This window comes from Pongo abelii, chromosome 14, assembly GCF_028885655.2.
Source record: "Pongo abelii isolate AG06213 chromosome 14, NHGRI_mPonAbe1-v2.0_pri, whole genome shotgun sequence".
Taxonomy (NCBI): domain Eukaryota; kingdom Metazoa; phylum Chordata; class Mammalia; order Primates; family Hominidae; genus Pongo; species Pongo abelii.
In genome coordinates, this window is record NC_071999.2 from 47,572,342 (window position 1) to 47,599,299 (window position 26,958).

General features: G+C 41.5%; 1 protein-coding gene across 1 annotated transcript in view; it reads left to right on the forward strand.

Annotated features, from left to right (window-relative positions):
• The first annotated feature begins 2,310 nt into the window (after positions 1 to 2,310).
• The window catches only part of TNFSF11 (TNF superfamily member 11), a 33,729-nt gene continuing 9,081 nt past the window's right edge, over positions 2,311 to 26,958 (forward strand). Inside the window, exons 1-2 of the mRNA XM_002824220.4 lie at positions 2,311 to 2,697; positions 9,286 to 9,453. Coding sequence (XP_002824266.3) covers positions 2,479 to 2,697; positions 9,286 to 9,453 — 387 coding nt within the window. The 5' untranslated portion in view covers positions 2,311 to 2,478. The remainder of the gene's footprint in view (positions 2,698 to 9,285; positions 9,454 to 26,958) is intronic.

Genomic DNA, 26,958 nt, shown 5'->3' on the forward strand with positions numbered 1-26,958 from the left:
CTGATAAGATATAGCATGGCTTAGACTGGGAGACTGGCAGATGCTTTGAAGATTCCTTTGCTCAGATTTTATTCAGCAAGTATTTACCATGCACCTACTATAGCAGGCAACATTTTTAGGAAATGGTGAATGTTACAGAGGTGAATAATACAGCAGGAGTCGTTGAACATATGGATTTATCTATTAATTGGGGAGTGAATGTTGACAAAGGAATAAGTAAATACATAGGCAAGAAAGATACATTACCTGTGAAACAGCAGCAGGTAGAGTGACAGTGGAGTATCTAATACAGCCTATGGAAGCTAGAATATAGTGGGATGACATTTTTGGAGTACTAGTAGAAATGTCCTATGAAGAACTCTGTAGGAATGTAACATACGGTCCCATATATGAAGCTCCTGGGTCAAGTATACCTGAACATAATTCAGGGATTTGAGGGACTTTCTTGTAGCCTGAGGATCAAGATGTCAAGGAATTAAAAACATGTATAAAACATTGTTGTATAAAAACCCATTAAAAAGAATGGAAGACACTATAGTAAAATCATTGTGGGTTTAGTTGTTATAACACATTTTAAAAATCTTTGATCCCAATAAATATTCATAAGAAAGAAGAAATATGGAATTATTTCCTGAGTCAAGGAGCAGGGAGAGAATGAGGAAGAAGAGAAGGAGGAGGAGGGGGAGGAGGAGACAATAAACCTACTTCCCAAAGTTAACGAACAAAAAGTAGGAAGAGGCCAAAGACTACAAGGAGTAGAATTAACGTCAATTGTTTCTATGTTTGAGTTTGAAAACTTTTTGTCCCTTCTCCACCAACCTATATATTGATACACATATAAATGCTAAAGGCATTTTTGAATTTGAACAGATCATTTTCTTTGTATGGGTGCCTTTAAAAAAAATCCAACCTGATCACTCTTCCTCAACATTTACGGAGGTCTAAGTGTTCAATTTAGAACACATGCTTTAATAACTCAGAGACCTGTCATTTGTCACAAATCTTGCCTAGAGAAGTACTCATTAGCGAATTAGGCAGAAAGAGGATGCAAAATAAAAAGGCACAGTAGTCCCTTGATATCCATGGAAGACTGGTTCCAGGACACCACAAAACCCCTCCCTGCAAATACCAAAATCCATGGATGTTCAAGTTTCTTGACATATCATGGCACAGTATTTGCATTTAACCTACACACATCCTCCTGTGTACTTGAAATTATCTCTAGATTATTTATAATACTTAATACAATGTAAATGCTATGTAACTAGTTGTGTATCATTTAGGAAATGATCACAAGAAAAAAAGTCTACAGATGTTTAGTCCAGACACAGCCATCCTTTTTTTTTTTTCAAATATTTTTGATCCTTGGTTCATTGCATCCACAGATGTGGAACCCATGGATACTGTGGGCTGACTGTATTAATAAAAAAGTGGAAACATCCTAAGTTTCATGGGTGTTTAAATTGGTCAGCAACTTCCTTCTGAAGAAGTATCAGAATTTGTGAGCAATATTAATATTTTTGTTTTCTCACTAAGGGCCACAGTTCTGAATAGAGGTTTTTAAAAAGCCCTAGCAAGGTTTCTTTAGCAATGAAACTAACATTTAACTGTATCATCAGCTTCGTGTTACATCTCTTTCCTGACGGTTGGGTGAGCCCTCCTCGGATGCTTGCTTCTGGCTACACGCCCCTTTACCCTTTTCTCTGCACCGTTTTCATCTTTATAAAGTCAGAGTTGGTGTCTATAGGCTCTCTACTGCCACATTCAAGACCTGCCTCACTCAATGTCACCTTCAAGATGCAGAAATAGGGATTTGGGAAGGGGATTCTGAAATTTTTGAAGTCTTCCAAAATACTTTGAGAAACTATATTTGGAAGCACTTTGGGGGGAGAGGTTGGACAGGAAGGGTCTTCAGAGATCATCAAATTCAACTTTCTAAATCCTAAGGAGGAAACCGAGACTCCAGGATGTGAAGTCCCTTCTCTACCAAACTGGAATGGATGCAGGAGGAATGTCTGAGGTGTAATCCTTATCCTTTAGCAAAGGTCTCCTCTGCGTCTTCCTTAGTCCATCTCTTGGACCTCCAGAAAGACAGCTGAGAATGGCAAGGGGAGTCTGGAACCAATGGAGTCGCCCCCAGCCTCCTCCTCGGAGGGCCCCCATGAAGGAAGCCCTTCAGTGACAGAGATTGAGAGAGAGGGAGGGCGAAAGGAAGGAAGGGGAGCCAGAGGTGGGAGTGGAAGAGGCAGCCTTGCCTGGGGCTGATTGGCTCCCGAGGCCAGGGCTCTCCAAGCGGTTTATAAGAGTTGGGGCTGCCGGGCGCCCTGCCCGCTCGCCCGCGCGCCCCAGGAGCCAAAGCCGGGCTCCAAGTCGGCGCCCCACGTCGAAGCTCTGCCGCAGCCTCCGGAGTTGGCCGCAGACAAGAAGGGGAGGGAGCGGGAGAAGGAGGAGAGCGCCGGAGCCAGAGGGCCGAGCGCCATGCGCCGCGCCAGCAGAGACTACACCAAGTACCTGCGTGGCTCGGAGGAGATGGGCGGCGGCCCCGGAGCCCCGCACGAGGGCCCCCTGCACGCCCAGCCGCCGCCTGCGCCGCACCAGCCCCCCGCCGCCTCCCGCTCCATGTTCGTGGCCCTCCTGGGGTTGGGGCTGGGCCAGGTCGTCTGCAGCGTCGCCCTGTTCCTCTATTTCAGAGCGCAGGTGAGTGGCCACCTTCCCAGGGGCGCGCGGCGAGGAGCGCCCATCTCCTTCCCCCGCACTTGGAAACTGAGTCTGGCCGCAGGGCTGGGCCCCCCAGAGCTTGCATATTCCGGAAGGGAAAGTGACTCTGAGAGAGGAAGTGTCGAGTTTGGGGACAACCTGGCGCGTGGCTGTCGGGCGCACCCTGCTCTCTCTCCGCGCACGCACCCCAGCTCCTCGGTGCGCCGGGGGCGGACTCCCCTGGCCGGACGATGGGTTTTAATCTTACCCCGTCCCTACGCTGGGAAACAGCACTGGCCTCTCACCTCTTCTGGTAGTGATTGCATACTTTTTCTCCCTGTCATTTCTCACTTGAAGTTAAGAATCAACTTCTGTTCACGTAGGAAAAAAGTTGAGCGCCTTCACTTGGGCATCTACCTTTCCCTTCCCGCCCACCACCCGGCGGGTTTCGGTTCCGGCGCCTGGCTGCTCTGCAGGTGTGCTGGGGCCACAGTGCTGGAGGGCTGCGCGGAGCGGGAGGTCGCGGTGCTCGTGCCCAGGTCGCCCAGTGGGTGGGCAGAATGACACGGCGCGACCAGAGAGGCGCGGGCTCGGGATGGGGGCTCTGCGGCTGTGGCGCTGTCCTGTGGGGGTGAAGGAAGAGGGACAGCCCCACGTGCCTGCTAGGGATGTGGGCGGAGGAAGGAAGCGAGGTGTGTGTGATGGCACAGTGTTACTACAGTCTAGCAAATAACCAACCTTCGAAAAGATGAGGAGTTTTTTTGCACGACGGCTAGGAACTACAGAGAGATAGTAGGACGGAAGGGGTAAATTTGTAATATTATGCTTTCTGGTGGTTTATGCTCTTGTGTTTTCTTGGAAATTGCAGTGCAGTTGGTTGGATTCATTCAAATATTCTTGTCTGGTGCTGTGAACTCTTTCTCAGAGGAAGTGGGGGGCTGACTGTGCATTTTTTTTTATGGGAAAAGAAAGTTGGGTTTGGACTACATTCGTTTTCAGATTCAAAGGTGATTACTAAACCAAACGGGATGCATCAAAACATGGCATTGCTTGGATTGTATGGTTTTTTGACATGTGCCAATGTCTCGAACTCCATTACTTTTAATCATAGGCTTTTTGTTAAGTATTCATTATCCGCTAGTTTGCATTTTCTAAAACTAGTGTGATTACCTACTTAAAGTAGAAATGCAATGAGCCACACTTCAGAAAATCTGCATTAAATATAATCTACCCATTGAGAGTTTTGTTTTTTCTAAAAAGACAACTTTTGAGTGGTTTGCTTGCAACACAGATAACAAATCTATATGAAAGTGACTAAACGTCTTTCTTTCATTGGAGTGTGTTGCAATAAGAATGGCTTACCCATTTTCTCAACCAGCATTTTGTGAATAACCCCCCATTTAGTGCTTGTGCATGGAGTGCCAGCGTTGTGCATGGCACCATCACCTGCGATGGAATGAGTTAAGAATCATTTATTCAACACACAGTGTCCACTTACTATGGGCATGGAGCCAGATAACAGAGTGGCCTAATAAAACCATTAAAATTCTTGGTCAAACAAAAGAGCAACAATCAGAAAAGGGATCAAAGATGCAGTAATTCTTCACTGTTTATCTTTTCTAACACCTTCAGGATATGGCATTTTCATTGCCATAATAGTGAAGAGAGTGTCCAATGTTGAAAGAGCAGTAGGAAATGAAGGAGTTCTAGGAACCATGAACAGCTTGGCTTGGCAGGAGCTGTGGAAATCGGTGGCATGGCTGTGTAGGAGAGTGACCTGCTGGGCTCTTGTTAGAGTTGTTCAGCTTTCCCCTAGGAATTCTCGGTGGTCCCCGTGGGCGAGGAGTCAGAGCTTTCCGTGATCTCCCATCATCCTTTAGCAGTCTTGATGCTGTATGGATAGTAGTGAAACACTCAGAACCCCTTTTCAAAGTAAACATGTGAGTTAGTAAGTCTAGCCAGAAAATATTCCTTTGGAGAAGTTAATGTCATCAGACTTCTGGGTACGGTTTTCTTAAATACCATGAAAATTCGGTTCCTTTGACTTGTGCAAAATAATTTAGCTATTGCTCTGAACCCAATTTTGTATTGCATTTTAAAAAGGCTATCTCCTTCAGTAAAGAAAAAATATTAGGAGCAATGTGTTCATATGAATATACCACTAGATCGGGATGCATTTTACTGGATATTGTGTCTACAATTGTTACCCAAAGGAGTCCTAATCATTTTGAGATACATTCTGAAATATTTACAAATAAAACTGCTTTGGTGTCTGGAATTTGTTTCAAAATAATTTCTGGTTGCTTACAGATGAAAAAAGATTTGCCATACATTGGTAATAGCTGAAGCGCTGATGCGTGCCTGGGGGTTCGCTCTGTAATTCTTTCCCCTTTTGTGTGTGTTAGAGACCTTCTTTCAAAGTCTTAGCTAAGAGAATAGTCTCCATTTGACCTGCCGCTGATTTAACATTTTCACTTATATCGGCTCTTTTGGATTGGAACTTGGTACCAAATAAATCAGTGGTTTTTTGATTCCCACTAAAGTTGTGAATCAACTATCTGAGGTTTCTAAATGCATTTGAATGAGAACAAAGTATCTAGTAACATGTTTGTAGTTTACAGTTAAAAATGACGAATTAGTTTTATTGTTTTTGTTTAAAGGTGGAGAAAAGAAGGTATACAAGTCCTCAAGGAAAAGCAGTTATGAGTTTTTAAATGCATTTAAAAGAATGCCCAGAATAGTGTAAAAATTACGGTGACTATTGAAAAATTTTGTTTTCTTAAATGTTTGAATAGATAAAATTGAATCAGCCTCCTAAATGTTTGCAGATTGCATGTGCCTAGATGTAAAAAATACATATCTACTAGATCCAGTGTAGCTTGGCTTTTCCCTCACCACTCTGCCAAAGAGAAAATAGTGTGTGGCTTCTGCTATATATTTACCACATAGTATTCATACTTTGGTTTACAAAGGAAAAAAAAAATAAAAACCCTTTCAAAAAGTTGCTCTGTGTGTGTGTGTGTGTGTGTGTGTGTGTGTGTGTGTCTTTAACATCCGTATAACCGTATTCAAAGCTTAGGGGTTAGCTATAAAGATAAGCTTTTCAGAAAACTCAAGATGTTTTGCCCTTTTAACTTCTTCCCTCGATCCCCCAATATGCACAAACCAACCTCCCTGGTTGTTTGTTACCCAGGACAGCAGTCACTACTGAAAATCTGATGTAGAGGTGTGCACTGCCTGTTTGAAAACACAGATAACGAAGTAGCACAAACGTCAAGCATCCTGCCTCATTTAACCCTACAAATGATTAAGTTTCAAGGAAGTTAAAAAAAATGAGACAGTGTATTTCACAGGCACATTATCTGACAAATGCATTTTAACAGTCCATTTTAAGTCAGATATTCAAGATTTACTTAATGTTTTCAGACATGTCTAAGTACAATGAATTCATTTGTTACTCAGTTTACTGTGACTTTTGGTTGAATTTCTGTGTTCCTCAATGAAGTGTAAGTTCCATGAAGACAGGGACTGCTTGCTTTGCACACCGCCTTATTCATAGCATCTAGCCCAGTGCCTTGCATGTCTAATTTACTGAAAAGTCTTTTCTAATGATTTGCAACACTACAGATATGCCCATTTCTGATTGTGATATGCAAATTATCAGATTAATGGGTAAAATAGTATCATTTTTCAATCATGCAATCCTCCAACCAGACTAATGTGTGCTAGTAGGTAGGTTGTTGGGTAGGTGATACATTCGTTCAGTCAGTTCGTGGGCATTTGCTGAGGGTCCAGCATCAGTCTGGCTCCCTCTGCAGTTCCTTCAGCTTAGAGGCCCTCATTTGCCTGTGTGTGTGGCTGGCCTTGCACCCTGAACCTCTCCTCCTCCCTTTTCTCCTAGTCTCCATTTTCAGGAAAGGAGAGCTGCAAGGGCATTGGAATGAGAAAGACATGTGGTTGTAGGTTAAAAATAAATTTCTAATGTGTGATCCTTGAATAAACAAAATAAATGAGTATATTAAAAGCAATTATGCCATGCATTCTTGATTTCTTTTGGGAAAAAACAGTGGATGGGGTTTTATACATATTTTAGCTCTAATGCTGCCTTCCAAAACAGTGGTTCTCAACTGCACATTCAAAGTATTTGGGAAGAGGTTCAATGATTGGACCCTTCCCTTAGGGATGTCGATGAAATTGGCCAGTGAGGGGTGGGGTAGGAATGAGATGGAATCTGGGTATGGGCATTTTTTTAAGAGAAAGGGGACAAAATCTTTGCATTGTACTTATTTGCATCGAATCAGTAACCATTATTAACTGTTTCAGTATCTTTGTACTAATTGATGTTACTTGTGAAACAATTTTAAAATTGGTGTCAGGGAACTTTGGAATCGTTTTAATAGTAGAAAATCTATATTTTAAAGCATGACTTCTCAAACTTTAATGTGTATAAGAATCACCTGGGACCTAGTTAAAATGCATATTCTCAGGCAGTATGTCAGGGTGAAGCCTGAAATTCTACATTTCTAGCAAGCCCTCAGTGAGCCCATGATGCTACTCATTGGACTACCCTGAGTATCAAGAATATAGGGTTCAGGTGCAGTGGTTCATGCCTATAATCCCAGCACTTTGGGAGGCCAAGGAGGGAGGATTGCTTAAGCCCAAGAGTTCAAGACAAGCCTGGGCAACACAGCGAGACCCCATCTCTACCAAGAAAAAAAAAGAAAGAAATTAGCCAATTAGCCAAGCATGATGGCCTGCACCTGTAGTCCCAGCTACATGGAAGGCTGAGGAAGGAGGATTGCTTGAGCCCAGGGATTTCAAGGCTGAAGTGAGCTATGATTATGCCACTGCGCTCCAGCTTGGGTGGGGGTGACAGAGCAAGACCCTGTCTTCAACAAAAAAAAAAGGAAAAGAAAAAGAGAAAGAAAAATAATAAAGGGGACTGCTGCTTCTCTTAGACAGCTCTTAGCTTGTCAGCAGGACTCCAGCTTAACCTAGGGTCCCCAGGCATTTCCCCACTAAGACCACATTATTCCTTTGGCTCAGCAGTTTTCTGGTGGTGCGTCAGTTCAGGCCTTCGCATGATTCTTCTTTCCTGAGGTCTAAACCCAGTGACCCTTCATATCAGTTGCCTAGACTTTTCTGGTCTTGCGGGATACACACTGGCATAAGTAAGCCTTTTTTTTTTTTTTTTTGCAAAGTGTCTGATTGAAAACTTTCCTTGTATAAAAATTCACATATTATGACTTGTATTAATTATTCTAAAGAATATAGGAAAAATACAGATTGTACACAGTTTTGCTTCACGGTGGTATCTCTTCCATGATGATTATAGATAGTCCTTATATGTGCAAGACTGGAATAATAAAATTTGTATTAGTGAGTGTACATTTGTTAAAAGGCTGTCATTTCATTTTGAGAATCTCAGATATGGATAGGCTCTTTTTAGTTTATTTCTAATGGTTGGTTAATAAACTAACACATCATTCTGATTAATTTTTAAAAGAGAGAAAGAGAGAGTTGTCATTAATTTGACTGAGCTTTGTAAACTTACGTAGCTTTTCTTTTTCGCCTAGTTTGTACCTGCTAATAAGAAAATGCAGATGAAGTACCTTGAATATTTAACAAAGAGGACAAGTTAAATTCTCATTATTAAAACAGGTGATAGCTAATTATTGCTACCCTTTACTTTGCAGTTGAAACCACCACAAAGGCTTGGAAGGAGCAGGCAGACAATTTTAAAGAGTAGTGATTAAAGATATTCTAATGCTGGACACCTATTCTTAACAGGCAATCAGCTAATTACTCAATGGGTATATTTTGGGTGGGACAATTCCTTACATTACAGGAATCTTAGCATCCCTCCAGCACACATCTGTAATATCTGTTCATGCAGCCTCCCCACCCTAATGTGATGACACCAAATATCACCTGCACCCATTCCCAAACACCCGCTCACAGGTATAACATTCCAGCTTGAGAAACACTGATGAGAGGGTCAACAAAAAAGACAGATGACACGTCTGACTTCAAGTTTTGTTTGGAGGTAAAAAGTGGATTTTTCTCTCCCTTCTTTGGCTGATTAAGGATAAAAGGCCAGGAAAACATGGTGGTTAAAGATGATGTTGATTTCGCCTGTTTTATGTAGGTTTCATGCTTTGAATTTCAAAGTGGCCCTCATAATCCCATCTAGCATGTTGCGTATAGTTGATTTAAAGACAAAAAGCTTCCTCTGTCTTCAGTGACCACATGTGATTTCCTTGGTGCCCCTCCCCTCTATGAACACTTTCATGTTGTTAGACAATTTTGACAATTTCCCCTATGAATCACACACATACACTTCTGTCATTGTTAAAAGCCCATCGCAGGACTAACTGTGCTTGTCCTGTGGATGATAGTCAGCTACTCGTTCAAATGAATTAGAAGTCAACGTTTTCACCATCTTGAGGTTCATTGTATTAACTATTAATTGTTGGGGACATAAAGACTCTTGCAAGTATGAATTTTTTGTTCTTAAGTCACACTGTATTAAATAGCAGGATGACTAGTGATAAGCACTCTAACGTCCTTACTGTTTCTTCTCCTCAGATGGATCCTAATAGAATATCAGAAGATGGCACTCACTGCATTTATAGAATTTTGAGACTCCACGAAAATGCAGATTTTCAAGACACAACTCTGGAGAGTCAAGATACAAAATTAATACCTGATTCATGTAGGAGAATTAAACAGGCCTTTCAAGGAGCTGTGCAAAAGGTAAGTCCACATTGAGGCTGATAAGTCAAGGGCCCTTGCTGACTCTACCAATACTGAAAATTAAAACTGGCTAAGTGCTGTTGACTCTGTTCTTTTTATTCTAATAATTTGTAAAAGAGCTACAGGGAATGCTTTAAAGAGATTAGCAGAATTCTTTTGAAGTTGGTAATGATTGATTATGGCAACTAGGGACGTTCATGCAAATATTCTTTTCTTTCTTTTCTTTTTTCTTTTAAAGAGGAGGGATTTAAATTCTCATTTCGAAGAAAGACTAAGGTGGCTGTGGCCTGTCTGTGAGTCAGTATGCTAGTTTGAATTCCCTGACCTAGAAACCATCCGCTCAGTTCACAGGACTTTCTGGTAGCTGTTTCCTTTCTGTTTAGCTTCGTAATGGCAGGGCCCCCTATTCCACATCTGTTGAGCCAGGGCTCTGATGAGAAGCAGTTGTAACTCTTGGTCCTTTGCTGTCATCTGTGGTGAAGTAGGCAGAGCAGGAAACAATGTGAGATGGAGATTCTGTGTCCGTGTTCTCATTTTCTGGGAGAGCTGAGTGACAAGAAAAGAGTTAGGGACAGAGAAGACCAATGACTTCTCTTACACAGACAGCCCCAGTTGGGAAACACTGTAATAACTGCCAGTTTTACTTTTCCGGACAAAGCCACCTGAGAATTCTGCAGCCCAAGAATTATTTTACTCACTGACTCTACCAAAACCCAGGTAGAACACAAACAGTGACTCCAGTGCAAAACCTGTGTGTGCATTACATACCTGCATGCGTGCATCCACTTACACATCCCAGCCTCTATCTTGCAACTCCCTGGGTCTCTGGTCATTCCAGAGTAACTCTTGAAGTTCTCAAAGCCCTTACCTCTAAATTTAATTCTAATGTAGTTTATTTTTTAAAAATCCACATATAGTAATATAATTATTTAAAAAGAGGACATGTGTCAGAGGTAGAGGTAGGAAGATGTAGATGTTTTGTAAAGCCAGCTAACAAAGATAAACGTCTGTAATACTGTCAGAGGTAGAGGAAGGGAGATGTAGCTGTTTTATAAAGCTAGCTAATGAAGGTAAACGTCTGTAACACCCTCATAGTTGAGATTTGCTGTATTTTATCCAATCTAAGATACTAATTTTCAGCCTACTTTGTTATTTCATGCATCACTAAGAAAGAAGAAACTGTTGATTAAAAAAATTAAACATGATCATCATAGGTTCAAGTTGCGTCTTAATTCCAGAGATATCAAAATGTTAAAAATTGTGCATTATAGAATGCATGAAGTACCTATTAGTTTAATGTGTCTATAAGAAAACACATTGCTTATGAAAATTACTTTTTCTTTATAATTAGTGTGTAGGTGTTTGGCTTCATGCAGAATAGATGTATATGTTTAAATTCAGCGATCCTTAATCTTACAGTGTAATTTTTGAGCTATAGCAACAGCAATTCTGTTAATCTATTCATTTTTATTGTTCTGTTTTATATTTCATTTTCATTCATTTGCTTGTTATCCCACTTGTGAAGCTTATCTCTTAAATATTGAGTAATCTGTCTATAAACAACCTATTCACATGCACTAGGGGCAATCTGCTAGTCAAAATGGCATTTCATATTAAGGTAATTCTGGTTGGGCAAAAGATTGTGCCCTAATGTTCTGTTTAAATTGACTCATGTTGTAACTCCTCAAAATGATGAGATAAACTTTTTATTTCATTGGTGTGCTGGTTCTTAAAAGTTACCCTTTGAGTTTCTTATGGAAGAATAAGTATGGAAAATCAGCCAAGTTAATTCTGAAAATAAACAATATTACGAACAAGGGCAGGCACGGTGGCTCACACTTGTAATCCCAGCACTTTGGGAGGCCGAGATGGGAGGATCATGTGAGTCCAGGAGTTTGAGAACATGCTGGTCAACATAGTGAGACCTCCATCTCTACAAAAAGTAGAAAAAATTAGCTGGGCATGGCAACCTGTGCCTGTAGTTCCAACTGCTCAGGAGACTGAGGTGGGAGGACTGCTTGGGCCTGGGAGGTGGACGCTGCAGTGAGCTGCGGTTGCACCAATGCACTCCAGCCTGGCAGCCTGGGTGACATAGCAAGACCCTGCAAAAAAAAAAAGGAAGGAAGGAAGGAAAAATATTATTAACATTATTTATGAGACTGCAAGAGTGGTTCAATACCAACGGGTTAAAGGAAATACATATATTATCATCTTATAGATCCTGAAAAGTGATTGACAAAATTTTGCACTATTTCTGACATTTAAAATCCATTAGAAAACAGAACTGGATGGATTCTTGATGTTATTACGAATGTGATAACTTTTTACTTTTTTACATAAATGTAAAATTTTAAAATAACTTTTTACATTTAGTTTTAACTAAAAGTTACCTAATGATTAAACATAAGAGCATGTTTCTTAAAGTCAGGAACATGACCAAGATGCCCACTGTCCCTATGTTATTTAACATTGTTCTGAAGGTGCCAGCTAATGTAATTACACAAGAGAATGAAATAAGAAAATATATATAGAGAAAAGAGGGCAGATTTTGCATGTGATATGATTATATACTTAGGAAAATTCAAAAGAAGCTGAAATGCTACAAGCAGGATAAAATAAATCAGTTTGTAAAAATTAATAAGTAATAATCACTAGCTGTCCTTATTTCAAATAACTAGAAAACATGAGTGAAAGATTTCATTCATAATTTTTAAATGCTCTAAAAATAAACGTAACAAGAAATGTACAAGGCTTATAGGAATAAAACTAGAAACCTCTACAGAGGCATTTAAAATACGATTGGATAACGTAAAGACATAACTATGCACAGTCATCATAATTTTTGCAGTATAACTTGGGCCAAGGACAGCAGACAAATCCATGGAAGAGAACAAGCGGCTTACTGTGTGTCTCTCTGTGTGTGAATGTATGTGTGTATATAATTTAATGTAATACAATATTACTTTAAATAAGTGAACATACTCTGAATTCTTAAAAAGCATATTGTTTATCCTTTTTTAAAAGTTATAGTAATTGCTCTTGTCCTAAGTAAAAATAAATCCCAGATTGTGAGAGTACTTGGTAGCCAATTGCTGCTCACTGGCAATAGTGTCCCTTAACACTTAGTGTGGCTTCAGTGAACTTTTCTACCACCTCCTGCCTCATCAGAACATTATCCCACTTCCTTTGAGATTTCTAAGTGACTCCTTAGGCAGTATGGAAAAGCAATTTGTATGCAAAGGTGTTAGTGAGCAATAACGGCAGAATTTTCACTATCTTAGGATCCTTTTGGAGACATGATGCCTCATTCCAAATGAGTAACACTAATAATGAGAGATTCACTACTTGGTAAACCATAAGGAGAAAGTTGGTGGTCAGGCAAGAATAATCAACTGCGCTTATTAAGGGCACATAGTCTTAATTATACTGATAGGTTATTATGACTCACAGGATGAGTAGAACTTTATTTCATCAATTTCACATTTGCTTTTGTTTTGTTATGGATCTTAGCCTTTTTGCATAGGTAATAATATCAGACACAAGTAATCCTTTTTAAAGAATTATAAATTAAAGCTGTTATACCAATGTGTGTTTGGAGGTAGAAGATGCCATTTCTTCCCCTTAGACAGGATCTTTAGGAAAGAGACAAGTCTTTATTTATACCTTATCATTAGAATCAAGCAGTGTTCATTAAGTGCATATAATGTGCTAGGCACCTTGCCATGTCTTTCCCTATACCCAAGGATTTACCCTTCTCTTACTCTATTCAGATAATTGTTTGCCAAATGTGTTATCCTTTGATGAGGGTTATCAGTTAATGTGACATTCTACACATCTTGCCAAAATAATCAGATTTCTCATTTCTCTTGCCAATGCTAAAAATAGGATGGATGCATTAGGCATTCTTAAGTTTGTACCTTAGTTTTATTTCTAACGTAGATATTGAGTGAACCCTTAAAACAAAATTACATGTGTGGCTGCAATCATTATTGGGAGATCAACTCCTCCAGTGGTAACAGATGCCAGACATAAGCACAATATCACATTATATGTGTGCGAAAAGTGGTGTTTACCCAACATGTCTTTGGTCAGACATGTAATGCTGTTTTTTTCCCCATTTTTGTTTGTGGCTGGGTTTTCTTGGCTTTCCCCACCCCCTTTAGCACAGAACTCTGAAAGCCTCTAAGTGATCCAACCCTACCAACCACAATTTATAAAGTCTATCATAACAGTCTATGACAATAAAGAAAACACCAGTACAAATATGGTGTCTGATTTATAAAGTGATTCTTGTTTCCAGTTTTGGCAGCCTCCCTGCTTCTGCCAGCCGGTGGGTGAGGAAGGAGTGAGCTCAGATTCAAATGAGGACTCCCAAAATGGCAGACAGGACACTCAGCCCATAGACCCCCTGGCCAGACTGGGTGGAAGGCCATCTGTTTATGCACTTACTATACATTCGAAGCACTTGAGCTGTGACTGCACTTGACTTTAGTGTCCTGGCTTGTTAATTTCACATTGGGTACCTGTTTGCAGATACCTTCCTGAAACTTACTTGCAAAGGTATTTGAAAGACTAATGTGCAGGAGAAAGGTCAATAAACGAATTGCACAAATCACTTTCTTCTCCAAAATGGGATGTTCAGTGCATTCAAGATGAACCCCTGGGATGTGGGAAAGAAGCATAGGGACTTTCTGTATATGTATTTTTTAATATTAGCTTTTAAAAGCTGTGCTTTAGTGAGTATTTTGGAATGTACAAATATAGGGGAGTGATTTTATTTAATATTTAAATAAATAAATATGTATGTATGAGAACATGAAAAATTTTTTCCCTGATGGAGCTGCATAGTCGGCCATTTTTAAAGATCATGGAGTGAAGCTGCAAGCTCCATCAGGACAAGGGCCGCAGCCATTTCACGCACATCTGAATATATCACAATTTATTCTCAGGAATGAATGGAGAAAAGCATGAACAAATGATCAATGACTTATTGAACTCTGTAAACTAATATTTTACATCAACCAACTCATAAAGCCATTCAGAATGTTATAAGCCTTGTTCTTATTTATACGATGCTGTCTTACCAGTCCTACAATTGATAATTAGGAATATTATAGCCTGAGGCAGTAATGCTTCAGTACAATAATAACACAGGTTTATTTTTGTTAGAAGTTACCCCCGGCTGGCCCTCTCACATCAGTCACATTTTCATCAGGCTTCTTTGCCCTGCATAGCCTGACTGCTATGTAGAGGTGGGCTTATAATGTGAACTAAAAACATGATTTTGGCTTCATATGTGAGTTAAACTTTATAAAACTCTCTAACTTCCCTCCTGAATATGAAAAGCCGATGGTATTGTGATGACTGCCGATAAGTTATCTTGTTGTCATATCCTTGACAAACCATTCCCTGGAGTTTAAGCCTTTGAGTCTCTAAAGACTTAACTGGAGAACAGGAAGTAAGACCAGGGAGCCATAATTATTAAACAATTCATTCTTACATGAAATTCTTTTTTATTCGCTGGGGATCAGGTACCTATTTGGCCTCATCTTCAGAATTCATAGTGTAGAATTCAGAATTCACAATATCCTCTAATATTAAGATTAATGTATCCAGAGATTTGTAGCACTTTGATCCTCAATGAAATATTTGCTGTTATTTGATATAGTCTGAGCTGGGTAACAAAGAGACCCATCCATTCAGTGAACTAAGAAACTTTTTCCCTCTCACATAACAATCCAGACATGAGTCATCCAGGACCAGTAGGGATGCTCCTCTGTCCTCAACATGAACCTTCCATCTCTGTTTCCAAGTTGGCTTCTCCATTTGCTATTATTTCTAGATAGGGGAAGGGTAAAAGAAAACTGAAGACAGTACCTGGGACTGGAGACATTACCTCTAGTAGCATCATATCGGCTGGAAGTTACTCATAAACCACATCTTGCTGCAAGGGAGGCTGGACAAGGTAGTCTCTAACTGAGCAGCCATTTGTCCACAAAGCTTGAGGAAGGGAGTTGCCTATAACTAATAGGCAAAACGGAGTGGAAGGAGATGAGGGGACAATGAGCAGTCTCTGACATTCACTAAATCCCATTTAGGTAGGAAGGAGGACTCACCATATATGAGCAAGAGTTAACTCTGAGAATACATAAGTCTATTAAAAATTTTAATGGTCAAGATTGTATTTTCAAAAGGTTAAAATACTTTGGGATTATTTAGATTGCAAGAGAGAGTGAGAGAAATTTGAAAGTAGATTCAACAGCATTCATCTTTTTGAGGAAGTTTCAAAGGTCTATTTAGAGATTGCATCTGTGATTGTTGAATAAACCTTGATTATCACCTGCATGGCTTTTGCTAGGTTTTGTAGATTTAAAAGAGCATTAATTAAAAACTGAAAGTTCATCAGATTAAGTGATTGTGTCTTCTACATATGGGAAACAGATCCCCTTGGATTGCAATCTCCATTATTATAAGGAGCTCATTCCTATTTTTAAACTAATGTAAATAAGAAATCAATTGAAATTTAAATAGATTGTAACTGCTTGTGAAATTGTAATCATTGAAGTTGTTATATGCCACTATTTCTCATTTGCCTATTAGTTAAAAAAAGGAGAGGAGGGATTAAACCCCATTCATTGCCTCTTTGCCTTTGTATACAAGAGTATGTGTCCGAAGAAAGTTTCTCATAAACCCACAAGGGTACTTGGGTTTTGGAGCACTCATGTTCCCAAGTCAAGATGTTAGTCATGTAGTGGTTTTCCAATAGGATTTCATCTCTGTTTGCCATAATAGTTTTGGAAACTGCAATTCAACCCCAATCACATTTAGCATTTATAAAAGCTGTCTTTATGGGAAAGCTGAAGTAAGACCCACAGAGTTTTCCTACAAAACCAAGGCCATCTATTGCCTTTAGCTCAACAATAAGTTATTGGCTTGTACTCAATTTCAGGGGAGACCCAGGGAAGAAGGTAGGAAGCAGGAGGGTTTGCAAGAGGAAAATAACCAGTGAGTTATGTCAGAGGTGGGCTTTTCTTTGTGCTACAAGTACCCCAGGATGGAAGAAAAGATATTCTGCATGACATCTTTAAAGAAAACAGAGAGCTGGAAGGACATGCTTGAAAGAGGAGCCTTCATTATGTGGCCTGGGATCTTGGGCTAACCTTCCAGAAGTGGATGAAACTGAGGGTCCTTGGTTGGAGAGCATGACAGCAAGAGATAGATTGGATTGTTCTACCAGCAGTGGCAGGAGAGATACAGCCTGTGTAATTGAAGAGCGGGATGTGCCTTAGAGCAGTGTTTCCAAACCTGCTGGATCTTAAGACTCAGTTGGGGCCCTTGTTTTAAAAAGAGAAGAGAAAAGTCCTCCAGATCTATCAGTGGGGACTCTGATTTGGCAGTTCAGGGGTGGACTTTGTGATTTCTTCAAAGCATCCTAGGAAGAGGTGAGAGCCACTGGTGGACAGGGAAGCCATGGTGAATGAAATGACTATATTTGAGAAGGAGGGTGAAGCCTGTGTGGTATGAAAGAGGTGGGTCCCAGAAATTGTCAAGAGCTGTCTGTTTCTCAGATGACCAGACAACAAATGCTTGCTCAAACTTTTGGAAGTTCAGGGTGTGGGGAAGTTCCATTCTCACTTAGCTTCTGCATCACTAGGCTGCTACTCCTGTCCTCAGTCTTTGCCCTTCAAGAACACTAGGTGGTGGTGGCGGTGGCAGTGGTGGTACCAGTAAAAATAATCATCATAATGATAAACCCTAAAGCTCGTATTCACCAAAAAGTTTGAAAGCACTCAGAACTCTTCTCTTCAGTGCCTGTGGCTGCTTCTCATTTGATCTAGTTTTTCATGGTGAATGACAGTACCATTATCTCCACCACTCCAAACTGGAAGTCAGAAGATGGTCTTATCCTTTTACTCACCCACTCTTCAAGTCTCCCCCATCCTGTGAATTTTACTGCCTTACAAAACCTTCAAGTATTGTCTCTACTCTGCTCACAGTGGTGGTCACATGAACAGAGGTCATCATCCTCTCTTGCCTGCATCCTTGCATCTGGCCACCCCCTCCTGGTCTCACTGCCACTGGCCCATCCTTTCCATAGCTGAGGGACTTCGAAAATGCACATCTGAACAGGTCATTTCTTTTCCTGCTTAAAGCATCCTTCAGTAGATCGCTGTGGTTGTCAGGATGAAGTCTGAGCTGCTGAACATGTAACAAAAAGTCCTCTGTATTCTGGAAAGCCTCGTTCCAGCCCCTGCCTCTTCAGGCCATTACCTTGAATGCTCCATGTCATTGCCTCCATCGCAACTTGTACTCCACGGCCTCAGCACACTATGGTGCTGAACTCTCCTGACCTGGCCATACCCTTTCGCCTGTCTGCCTCTCTGCTGTAATCAGCAAGTGCAGAGAGGGCAAAGGGCATGTCTGTCCTGCGAACAGTGTCCTCAGAAACCCACAGGACGCCTGACTCCTAGCCTCCATCAGTAAACTTTGTTGAATGGATGAATGAATGAATGAATGAATGATGAGTCTTTGTGCATAGTCCTTTGTATGCCACTCTATGCCCTTCTTTGTGTAGTCGGTTTTCTAATTGTCTTTTAAAATCCAACTCAGGCATTACTTCCTGGAGGAGGAGCCCCGGATGCCAGCCCACCCACCTGTGGGGTTAGGTGCCCCTCCTGGGCCCACACGGGGCTTCTTATAACAGTAACCACACGGACCTGGGGTGAACTGGCTCACTTGAATGTGAGCTTCCCAGGGACAGGGTCTGTGGGATGTTTCCTTTCTACATTTCCAGCCCCAGTGGCAAGCACATAGTTGGTGCTCAGTGAAAGTTTAAAGAACAAGTTTAATGAACACGCGAGTGACCTGTGCCCTATGTGCACTTGGTGTGCTCAGGTGGCGAGTTGTTTAATATTGCCAGAAGCTAGCCAGCCATGTGATGAATCCATAGGATTCTTAAGGGGCTGGAGGTCACTCGCAAGCTCAGTGTTTCCTGCTTCTTTGAGAGGAGAGCTCTTTTCCTCTTTGGAGCGTGAACAGATTAGGGACCTTGGGGTTGGGGGTGCTCCTTCACTGGTAGCCTTGGCCCTTTTCTTCCTGGCCTCATGGATCTAAAGCAGCTGGCCTGGTACCTCTGACCCCCTTTGCGTCTCATGCTTAGGGAGAAGTCTGTGAGAGCAAAGTCTTTTCCAGAAGAGATGAGGCTTTGTCAATGTAGAAAGCACTGCCAATGGAAGGTGGCATTATTTTTCAAGTGGCAGAGGAAAACAGAGACATGGTAAATAGCACAATTAGCCCAAGAAGCCACACTGCAGTTACTCTGCCAAACTTTTAGATGACACTTTTTAAACGAGTAGTATAGTATAAGACATTTGAAAATTGGGCTCTTTATGAAGACTAATATTGCTGTCATAAGACTACTTTATGAAAACCCAAGGGGAGCTTTATCTGTAGCAGAAGCTTTCTCATTTAAACCATGAAGGTTAAACAATAAAAACTAATTTTCTATTCCCAGCATACCCATCGCATTCCCAGGAAAAGCATCAGTCTGCTTTATGAAAACAAGGACACGCTATTCTTTAGCTCTTTGGTAGGTAGAGGACATGAGCTGTTTGCAAAAACGAGCCTCTTCCAATTAGCAGACTTCTTTTGGAAGAAATGATCTACCAGTGACTGTATCTGGGGTTTGGGGAGGAGGCCAACTCACATCTTGGTAAAGTTTTTCACTGAGAATTTTCATAGATGGGCATGGGATGGTGGCCGCTGATTCAGTAGGAGCTGGAGCAATTAGGAGGCTGAGTGCAGTGGTAGTGGTGGTGCGGCGTGTGTAGAATTCATGTTGAAAAGAGTTTGGCTTTGGGAGAATTTGATTAGTCAGTACTTTTATATTAAAAATAAAGAATTATAGGGATCAGAATGTAAAGTTACAAATTTAAGGTGAGGATGGCTTTTACCTTCAGGATGAGTGGGGTCTATACCCTACCTGCCTTCTCTCCTGTCTGCCTGCTGGGCCACTGGACCCCTCACCCACCTCATGATTTTTCCCCTCTCCTCTGGGGAGGGTGAAGACCTGCCCTCTCACCTCCCCCAGTGCTCCTGTCCTCTCTCTTCCTAGTGTCTTATAGGGCTCTGCTGTAAGGAACCTAGGCTGAGAAAGGCAATCCACTATGATGTTTTGTAACATGTATTTAGGCAGCAGAGAACTCAATGAATCCTGCTCTTTAAGTTCTTCGCTTTGGGTGTTTTTGCACTATGGGCTCTTCATAAGGAACCGGGGGTCACCATCTCCATCCAGGTGCGTATTTGTGTTCCCCCAGATCCTGTGGATTGCAAGGTCAGTGTGAGCTTTAGGGGAGGGAGGAAAGCGAGAGGCTGGGGCAGCGATACTAAAGCCTATCTCATTAGCTATTGCACAACACCCGGTGGCCACTCTTTCTGTGCCTTGTTAGCCAAGAATGCCATGGAAATAAGAGCATTGCAATTAAGGATGAGCTGAAACACTGGCTAAGGCATCTTTCCTAGGGAGCAGTGTGTGCAAAAGTCTGCATGTACAGGAGGGCGGGGTTCTTGCAGGTGGAAGTAACAGTAATTTCATGTGGCTGGAACCTATGGCATCCCAGAGCATCCTTCCAGGTGATGAGATTTGGGGGTACAGGGGAAGAATATTAGGGGATTTCGGAGTGGTAACCAGACTAAGTGAAAAATTAATGTTTTTCTCTATACTCTCATAGCCTGTCTGACACCAAATATGTGGCGTTTGCCCTCACACAAAGCAGTTCTCCAACTCTTCAGACACTAATTGGGTGTTCTGCAATTCAATTATGGCACTAACTATTGGGAGGTAACACAGCCCCGACAGGTTAAAGGCTCAGCCCCACAAGACTGTCCCACTTCAGATGCCATTCACAAGTGCCAGGTTGTTTCCTGTATTTCTGACCAACCAGCTACAAATCGGGGGTTCCCATGACCTCCTACTCAGGTTTGGTAGTATTCTTGAATGGCTCACAGAACTCAGGAAAGCACTTGACTTACTATGACCAGCTTATTATAAAGGATACAATCAGGATCCACCCAATGGAAGAGATGCTTAGGGCCACGTATGGGGATGGGGAGGGTCTTGGAGCTTCCATGCCTCTCAGGGCATGCCACTCCCTCAGCACTTGGACATGTTCATCTGCTAGGAAGGCAGTGGTACCCTGGCTCAAGCCCACTGTTGAGAGTTTTTGTGGAGGCTTCATTACATAGACATAGTTTATGAAATCATTGGCCATTGGTGGTTGATGTCAACTGGGAGGTCAGAAAGTCAAGGGTTGTGATATGGTTTGGCTCTGTGTCTCCACCCAAATTTTACCTCCAATTGTAATTCCCATAATCCCCAGTGTCAAGGGTGGGACCAGGTAGAGGTAATTGGATCATGGGGGGTGGTTCCCCCATGCTGTTTTCATGGTAGTGAGTCTCATGAGATCTGATGGTTTTATAAGCATCTGGCATTTCCCCTGCTTGCACTTACTCCGTCCTGCCACCCTATGATGAAGGTGTCTGTTTCTCCTTTGCCTTCCACCATGATTGTAGGTTTCCTGAGGCTTCCCCAGCCATGCAGAACTATGAGTCAATTAAACCTCTTTCCTTTATAAATTACCCAGTCTTGGCCAATTCTTTATAGCAGTGTGAAAACAGACTAATACAGGCTGGGACTGAAAGGTCCAATCTTCTAATCACATGACTGGTCCCCCTGGAAACCAGACCCCATTCTCCAAGGGTCACATCATTAGCATAAACTCAGGTAAGGTTGGAAGGGGCTGATTATGAATAACAAAGGATGCTTCTATGATGCCTGTCATGCAGGAAATTCCAAAGGCTTTAGGAGCTCGGTGCCAGGAACCTGGGATGAAGACGAATTGCATATTTCTTATTATATTACAATATTACACAGGCCCAGTTATGCAGGGCCTTCTAAGCCCTGGTAAGGAACGTGGACTTGTACCTGAAGTCTGGAAGCAGCCCCCGGAGGATTTTAAGAAGGGACATGTAGTTCAGGATGCACTCTAACCGCAGTGGATCACTTTGAGGAGGGCAGGAGACAGGAAGAGGAGGTAGGAAGCTATTATGGTAGTCCTAATGAGAAATGATGTAAACTTGAAGGAAGGCAGTGGTACCCAGGTTGCAGAGGAGGGAATGGATTTCCCAGCTATTTACAAGGTGGAAATCTGCAGGACTTCTCTGCAGGAATTGGAAACTGGCTATTCATTTTCAGAAATAACCCATGTGTGGCATTCATGTGCTAACTTGGCTGATGAATGCACTATTCTTGTAACTAGGTTGGAGAAGAATTACATGAAGGGTATCATTAAGATGTTAAAATGAATACATTACATATGTTAACAAGTGTATGAACCCTGTATTGTATCTGGCAAACGGGGTGTTAAATCCTTGTTCAACCAGCCAGATGTCTCTGCAGCTGCTGCTGGTGTTGCAGAGGGAGGCAGCCACCTGAGACCCCAGCTATGAGCTGGTGCCAGTGATTTCCAAAGCATCTGGCTGTACAAATTCCTTCTTCTATGCTCTGATTGACAGGTACCACATGGATCACACAATTCACATCACAATGCACAGGTGAGATTTTCAGTCTGATAAGCCCAGACTCCAGCAACTTGACCTTTTCAGAATATCTTTGCAGCTGAGAATGTTCTCAGTTGGAGCTGAAATCTATTTATATTATTATTATTATTAATTTATTTTTTTTTGAGATGGAGTCTCACTCTGTTGCCCAGGCTAGAGTGCAGTGGTGTGATCTCAGCTCACTGCAACCTCTGCCTGCTAGGCTCAAGCGATCTCGTGCCTCAGCCTCCGGAGTACTTGGGATTACTGGCGCCTGCCACCATGCCCAGCTAATTTTAAAAATATTTTTAGTAGAGACGAGGTTTTGCTGTATTGGCCAGGCTGGTCTCGAACTCCTGGCCTGAGGTTGATCCACTTGCCTCAGCCTCCCAAAGTGCTCGGATTACAGGTGTGAGCCACTGCGCCAGGCCTATTTATATTATTTTGTAAGTTGAAAAAAAAACAAAAACACTGTAGTCAAATGATGTTAAAAACAATTTAATAACATTCTCTCCTGAATTGGAATGTTATCAAAGTCTTGTTTGGGGCAGTTACTCAGCTGAATTTACAAAGAGGGGCATATCCTTTGCTGTAAATGTTTAAATTGCCTGGAGCAAAATTCCCATAACTACTTAAAGGAGTTGAAAATGCTCATAAGTGTTTATATTTATTCTTACACAGTACCATCTCTCCTAAGTTTATTGAGATTGAACCAACTCTGAGACATCTCCCTCCTCCTTAAGTTTGGCAAATATCCTAAAACGTTTGAAAAGATGTTTAAAAGATCTGAAGGAAGCTGGTCTCAATGGACCAGAGACAAAGTCTGCACAGCCAGGCTCCTGGGAATTGCACTTCTTGGATGTTGAGTTCAGGAGAGGCACTACTAGAGACCACAGTTACACAATCACATTGATCTTTTGTGTACTTTGTTTCCTGGAGAAGAAATTGTGTAATCCCAGCATTTTTTAATGAGTTAAATAGAAGTTGAAATTAAAAAAAAAAATCACATTGGTTGTTTTCCTATCTGTTTAAATGTACTCTGACAGCAAAGATGAAAAGTTAATGCAGTCTAAATAGAAAAATACCACAATGAGAAGATTTTAAAAAAATATTGTGAAATGTCCTCATCTCTATTGTTTTTAGACATTGGGGTTTCAAATCTGGAAAGGCTGACTGCGGCGGTGTCCCAGGCTTGTCAATGTTGGACAGCGTCCACTAGGTGGCAGTATGTCAGAAGGTTTCTTTTATCTTTGAATGGGCAGAGATTTCTTTGGTTGCTCTCTGGTAGTTCGGTTTCCTTTCTTTGTCTTGTTTTGAAGGGTTAAATGAAGCTATCATAATTTACTTATCTAAAATTGCTCTTATCTAAAAATGCATGAATTCATTGCAAGGCCTACTTGTTACAGTGTGACCATAAATGAGTTTATTCATTCATGTGAATTTTCTTGGTAACTTATTATTAATGATCCTAGCATGTAACAGATGATGAATATGCTGTATCCTGAGAAGGTAGATCACAAATCCTCCTGGGAAGCTGGACATGGGTTCTCATTAGCCAAGAGAAGAACATAGGGGTGCCTTTGCCCAGCTTCCTCAGCCTGGTAACTGTTTCTGGCTTCTGCTCCAGGCAGTTTGCTGAGAGGTTTGTTGAAGTTACCTGCATTTCTCTGCACAAATCTACAGGCATTCTGATGGCGTAGGTAACATGTGGTTGTGTTGGATGTTTATTCAGAGTGTTAACTAACTGGTTTTTGTTAATTTACAGCTGGCTTAAAATAAGATAAAACATACATACATTTTTTAAAAGATCTCTTTCATGTGAATAATTTGTTCAGAAGAAAGGAGTCGGGATATTCTTTTGTAGTGTTTTCCCAAAATTAGATTATCAGAACTTTCTGAATTCAAAGAAACCGGCAGTGCCGTCTGAATGATAAGATTTTGGAATAAAGAACTATAGAAATTTTAAAACACTCTAATTAATCTGACAGATGTAGAGGACTAATGTGGATGAAAAGAAATGTAAATGCAAAGCTTAGAAAATAAATGGAATTGCCAATTGGGGTGAAGTTTGGGTTCGTCTTCAGAAGGACTCCTATAATCCTGAAAATGAAAAATATTAGGGGGCTATCAAAAGGTCTGTGCTTGGCATGTGTATAGCAAGGTCTCTGATCTTTGAGAAGATGGCAACATGAAATGGCTCTGGCTCTGTGGAGTGGACTCAATAGGGTCATGTTTGGAGATGCAATGTCCCTTATCTATGTCCTGCAGGTCTTAGTCTTGGGGGTTCATCAGCCAAGCCATAAACATGGGTTGCCCAGTTCTCAGCCAGTCGTTTTCTGAAGCCCCTGGGAATTCTGAGATCATATTTTCTGATGTCCCGGCTCCTTTTTCTCAGATCCCAGGATCCCCAGCAGCCAGATGCCAGTCAAGGTGAGCCACCTTTTCAGAGTTACTACTTCAGGGAGGGAGTCACGCTAAGGATTCCTGGGTGGGCTAGTGGTATTTTGTCCCAGCTTTCAGGAGTGTATTTTATGATGATGGCTTGTAAAAGAATATGGGCATACAGATCCAGAGACCAAAGTTCAAGTCTCAGCTTTAGTAGGTGAAGCCTTATTCTCTCTCTGCCTCCATTTCCCAGTCTGAAAAATGAGGTTAGTAGTAGTTATAGTTTTCCAGGCTCTGATTCTAATAAAAATCAAATATGGTAACAGGGAAAATACTTTGCTGTCTACAAATGTAAGAGGTTATTAAATTTTCAATACGTGGAATATATATGCAAGTCATGAGACTACAGTAAACCCCTAACTAAGTTGAGATGTCACCAAACAACTATTCATGGGAACACTTAATTGGTAACAATGCTTCTCAATACCCGCTACATATTCTTATCATCTGGGAGCATCTTTAAAAAACTACCCAGTCACTATCAGACTAATTGGGTTCGTTATCCTGGCTGAGGTTGGGGTCAGGGTATGGGTATCTTGTAAACTGCCTAGGTGGCTCTGCTGCGCAGCCAGGTCCCTCACTGGAATGCATCAAGTACTGCCTACAAAACTTCAGTTACAATCTCAAGGCCAGAAGACACCGTAAAAGTGTAGTCTTAGAAGAATGTTATTTTTATGATTGATATCTGTGCACATAAATAATAATGGTTTTAGAGCTCAAAAAGCTGGGGTGCAGATACAGATATTGGGAATACTTTCTTTGTACCTTGAGGTTATAGACACGTCATGTGCTCTCTTTTTGACTCTGAAACTTACCTATAAGGTTTCTGAGGGGAATTGCAATCCTTCTACACCCAAAAGTTATAAAATGAGAGCAGCATTACCTCATGGGTCTCTAGCTAGAGTTTTAATTCATCCTGGGTCATGAAGCCTTTTGTTCTTTTTTTTTTTTTTTTTTAAAGCAGACATTGAAAGTGCATCTGAGAGGTGCTGCTGGTTACTGGAGTTCCTTGAAACAAAATAGGTCTGTAGCAACTCTGACCTAGAAGTTTCTGATTAAATGGGAAAGAAAAGTTCATTCCCAGGTAGAAGAAGACAAACTTTCCCTGTCCCTTGAATCAGTGGCTTGAGTCTGCTGCCTCTTTGGCCTGGGTCTCAAGCTCCCAGAAAATCTCCAGTCTGTGCCTCTGTGAATCTTTTAGGATGTAAAAAAGATTGTCATTCTCAGATGAGGTCCCAGGCCAGCAACACCAGCTCACTGGTGCTGAATGCAAATTCTCAGGCTCCACCCCATATCTACTGGATCAGAAATTCTGGGGCTGGTCCCAGCAGCCTGTTTTAACACGCCCTCCAGGAGGTGGTGGTGCAATGCATACATGCTCAAGTTTGAGGACCACTGACCTAGGACAAAGGCACTTTTCTTGTTTTTCTTTTTCTTTCTTTTCTTTTTTTTTTTAGACTGGGTCTTGCTCTGTCACCCAGGCTGGAGTGCAGTGGCACATCACAGCTCACTTCAGCCTCTACCTCCTGGGCTCAAACAATCCTCCTGCCTCAGCCTCCTGAGGAGCACAGGTGGATGTCGCCACACCCAGCTAATTTTAAAAAATTAATTTTTATAGAGATGAAGTCTCCCTATGTTGCCCAAGCTGGTCTCAAACTCCTAGGCTCAAGTGATCCTCCCGCCTTGACCTCTCAAAGCACTAGGATTTACAAGCATGAGCCATCATGCCTAGCCTGGCTTTCTTGATTATAGATGTGTTTGTATAGAAAATCACAAAACAGGTGTTTGTAGGTATATGCCAGGCTTAGTTCTGCTTCCTTCTCCCCTTCCCCATCTCTCCTCTGATGGAAAGGCAGATCAGAGCTAGAGGGAAAATGAGGGGTAGCGTTCAATCTCAGCATTACTCTGTCACAAGGTTCCTCTTACAATCTTTTAAGAGCCAGTAATCAAGTAAAGATATACTGTGTATATATAACCATATAAAGATATACACAATGTTTAGAGATACACTGTGTATCCAGCTTTGCTGGCACCAAAGTTAAGAGATGAACAGAGGAAGCTCTATTCCCTAAGGCCACCCATCCACCTGCCTGACAAGAACTGGGTAGAAAGAAGAAACTGCTATCAAGACATGTCCCTGTTACATGTCAGACCCCTCCACACACTTCCACACTTCCACAGCACTTGCACCTGCTGCAGCAAGAAAAATGCCCGAAAGCCAACTAAACAAGCAGTAGCATTTGAAGGATAAGGGGCCCAATGGCTAGGAAACTGCTGATGTGAGAAAGACAGCACAATTATACTCACATTTGCAGCAGATAGTAAAGCGCCATGAGCAGCTTAATAATGAAATTTTCCTATAGCCTTAAGGGAGAAAATAAAAACTTACAGAAAGAAAGAAAGAAAAAAAAAGATACACTGTGTATCTATAAGTCTGTTGTGAAGGCAGGGGAGACAAAACCA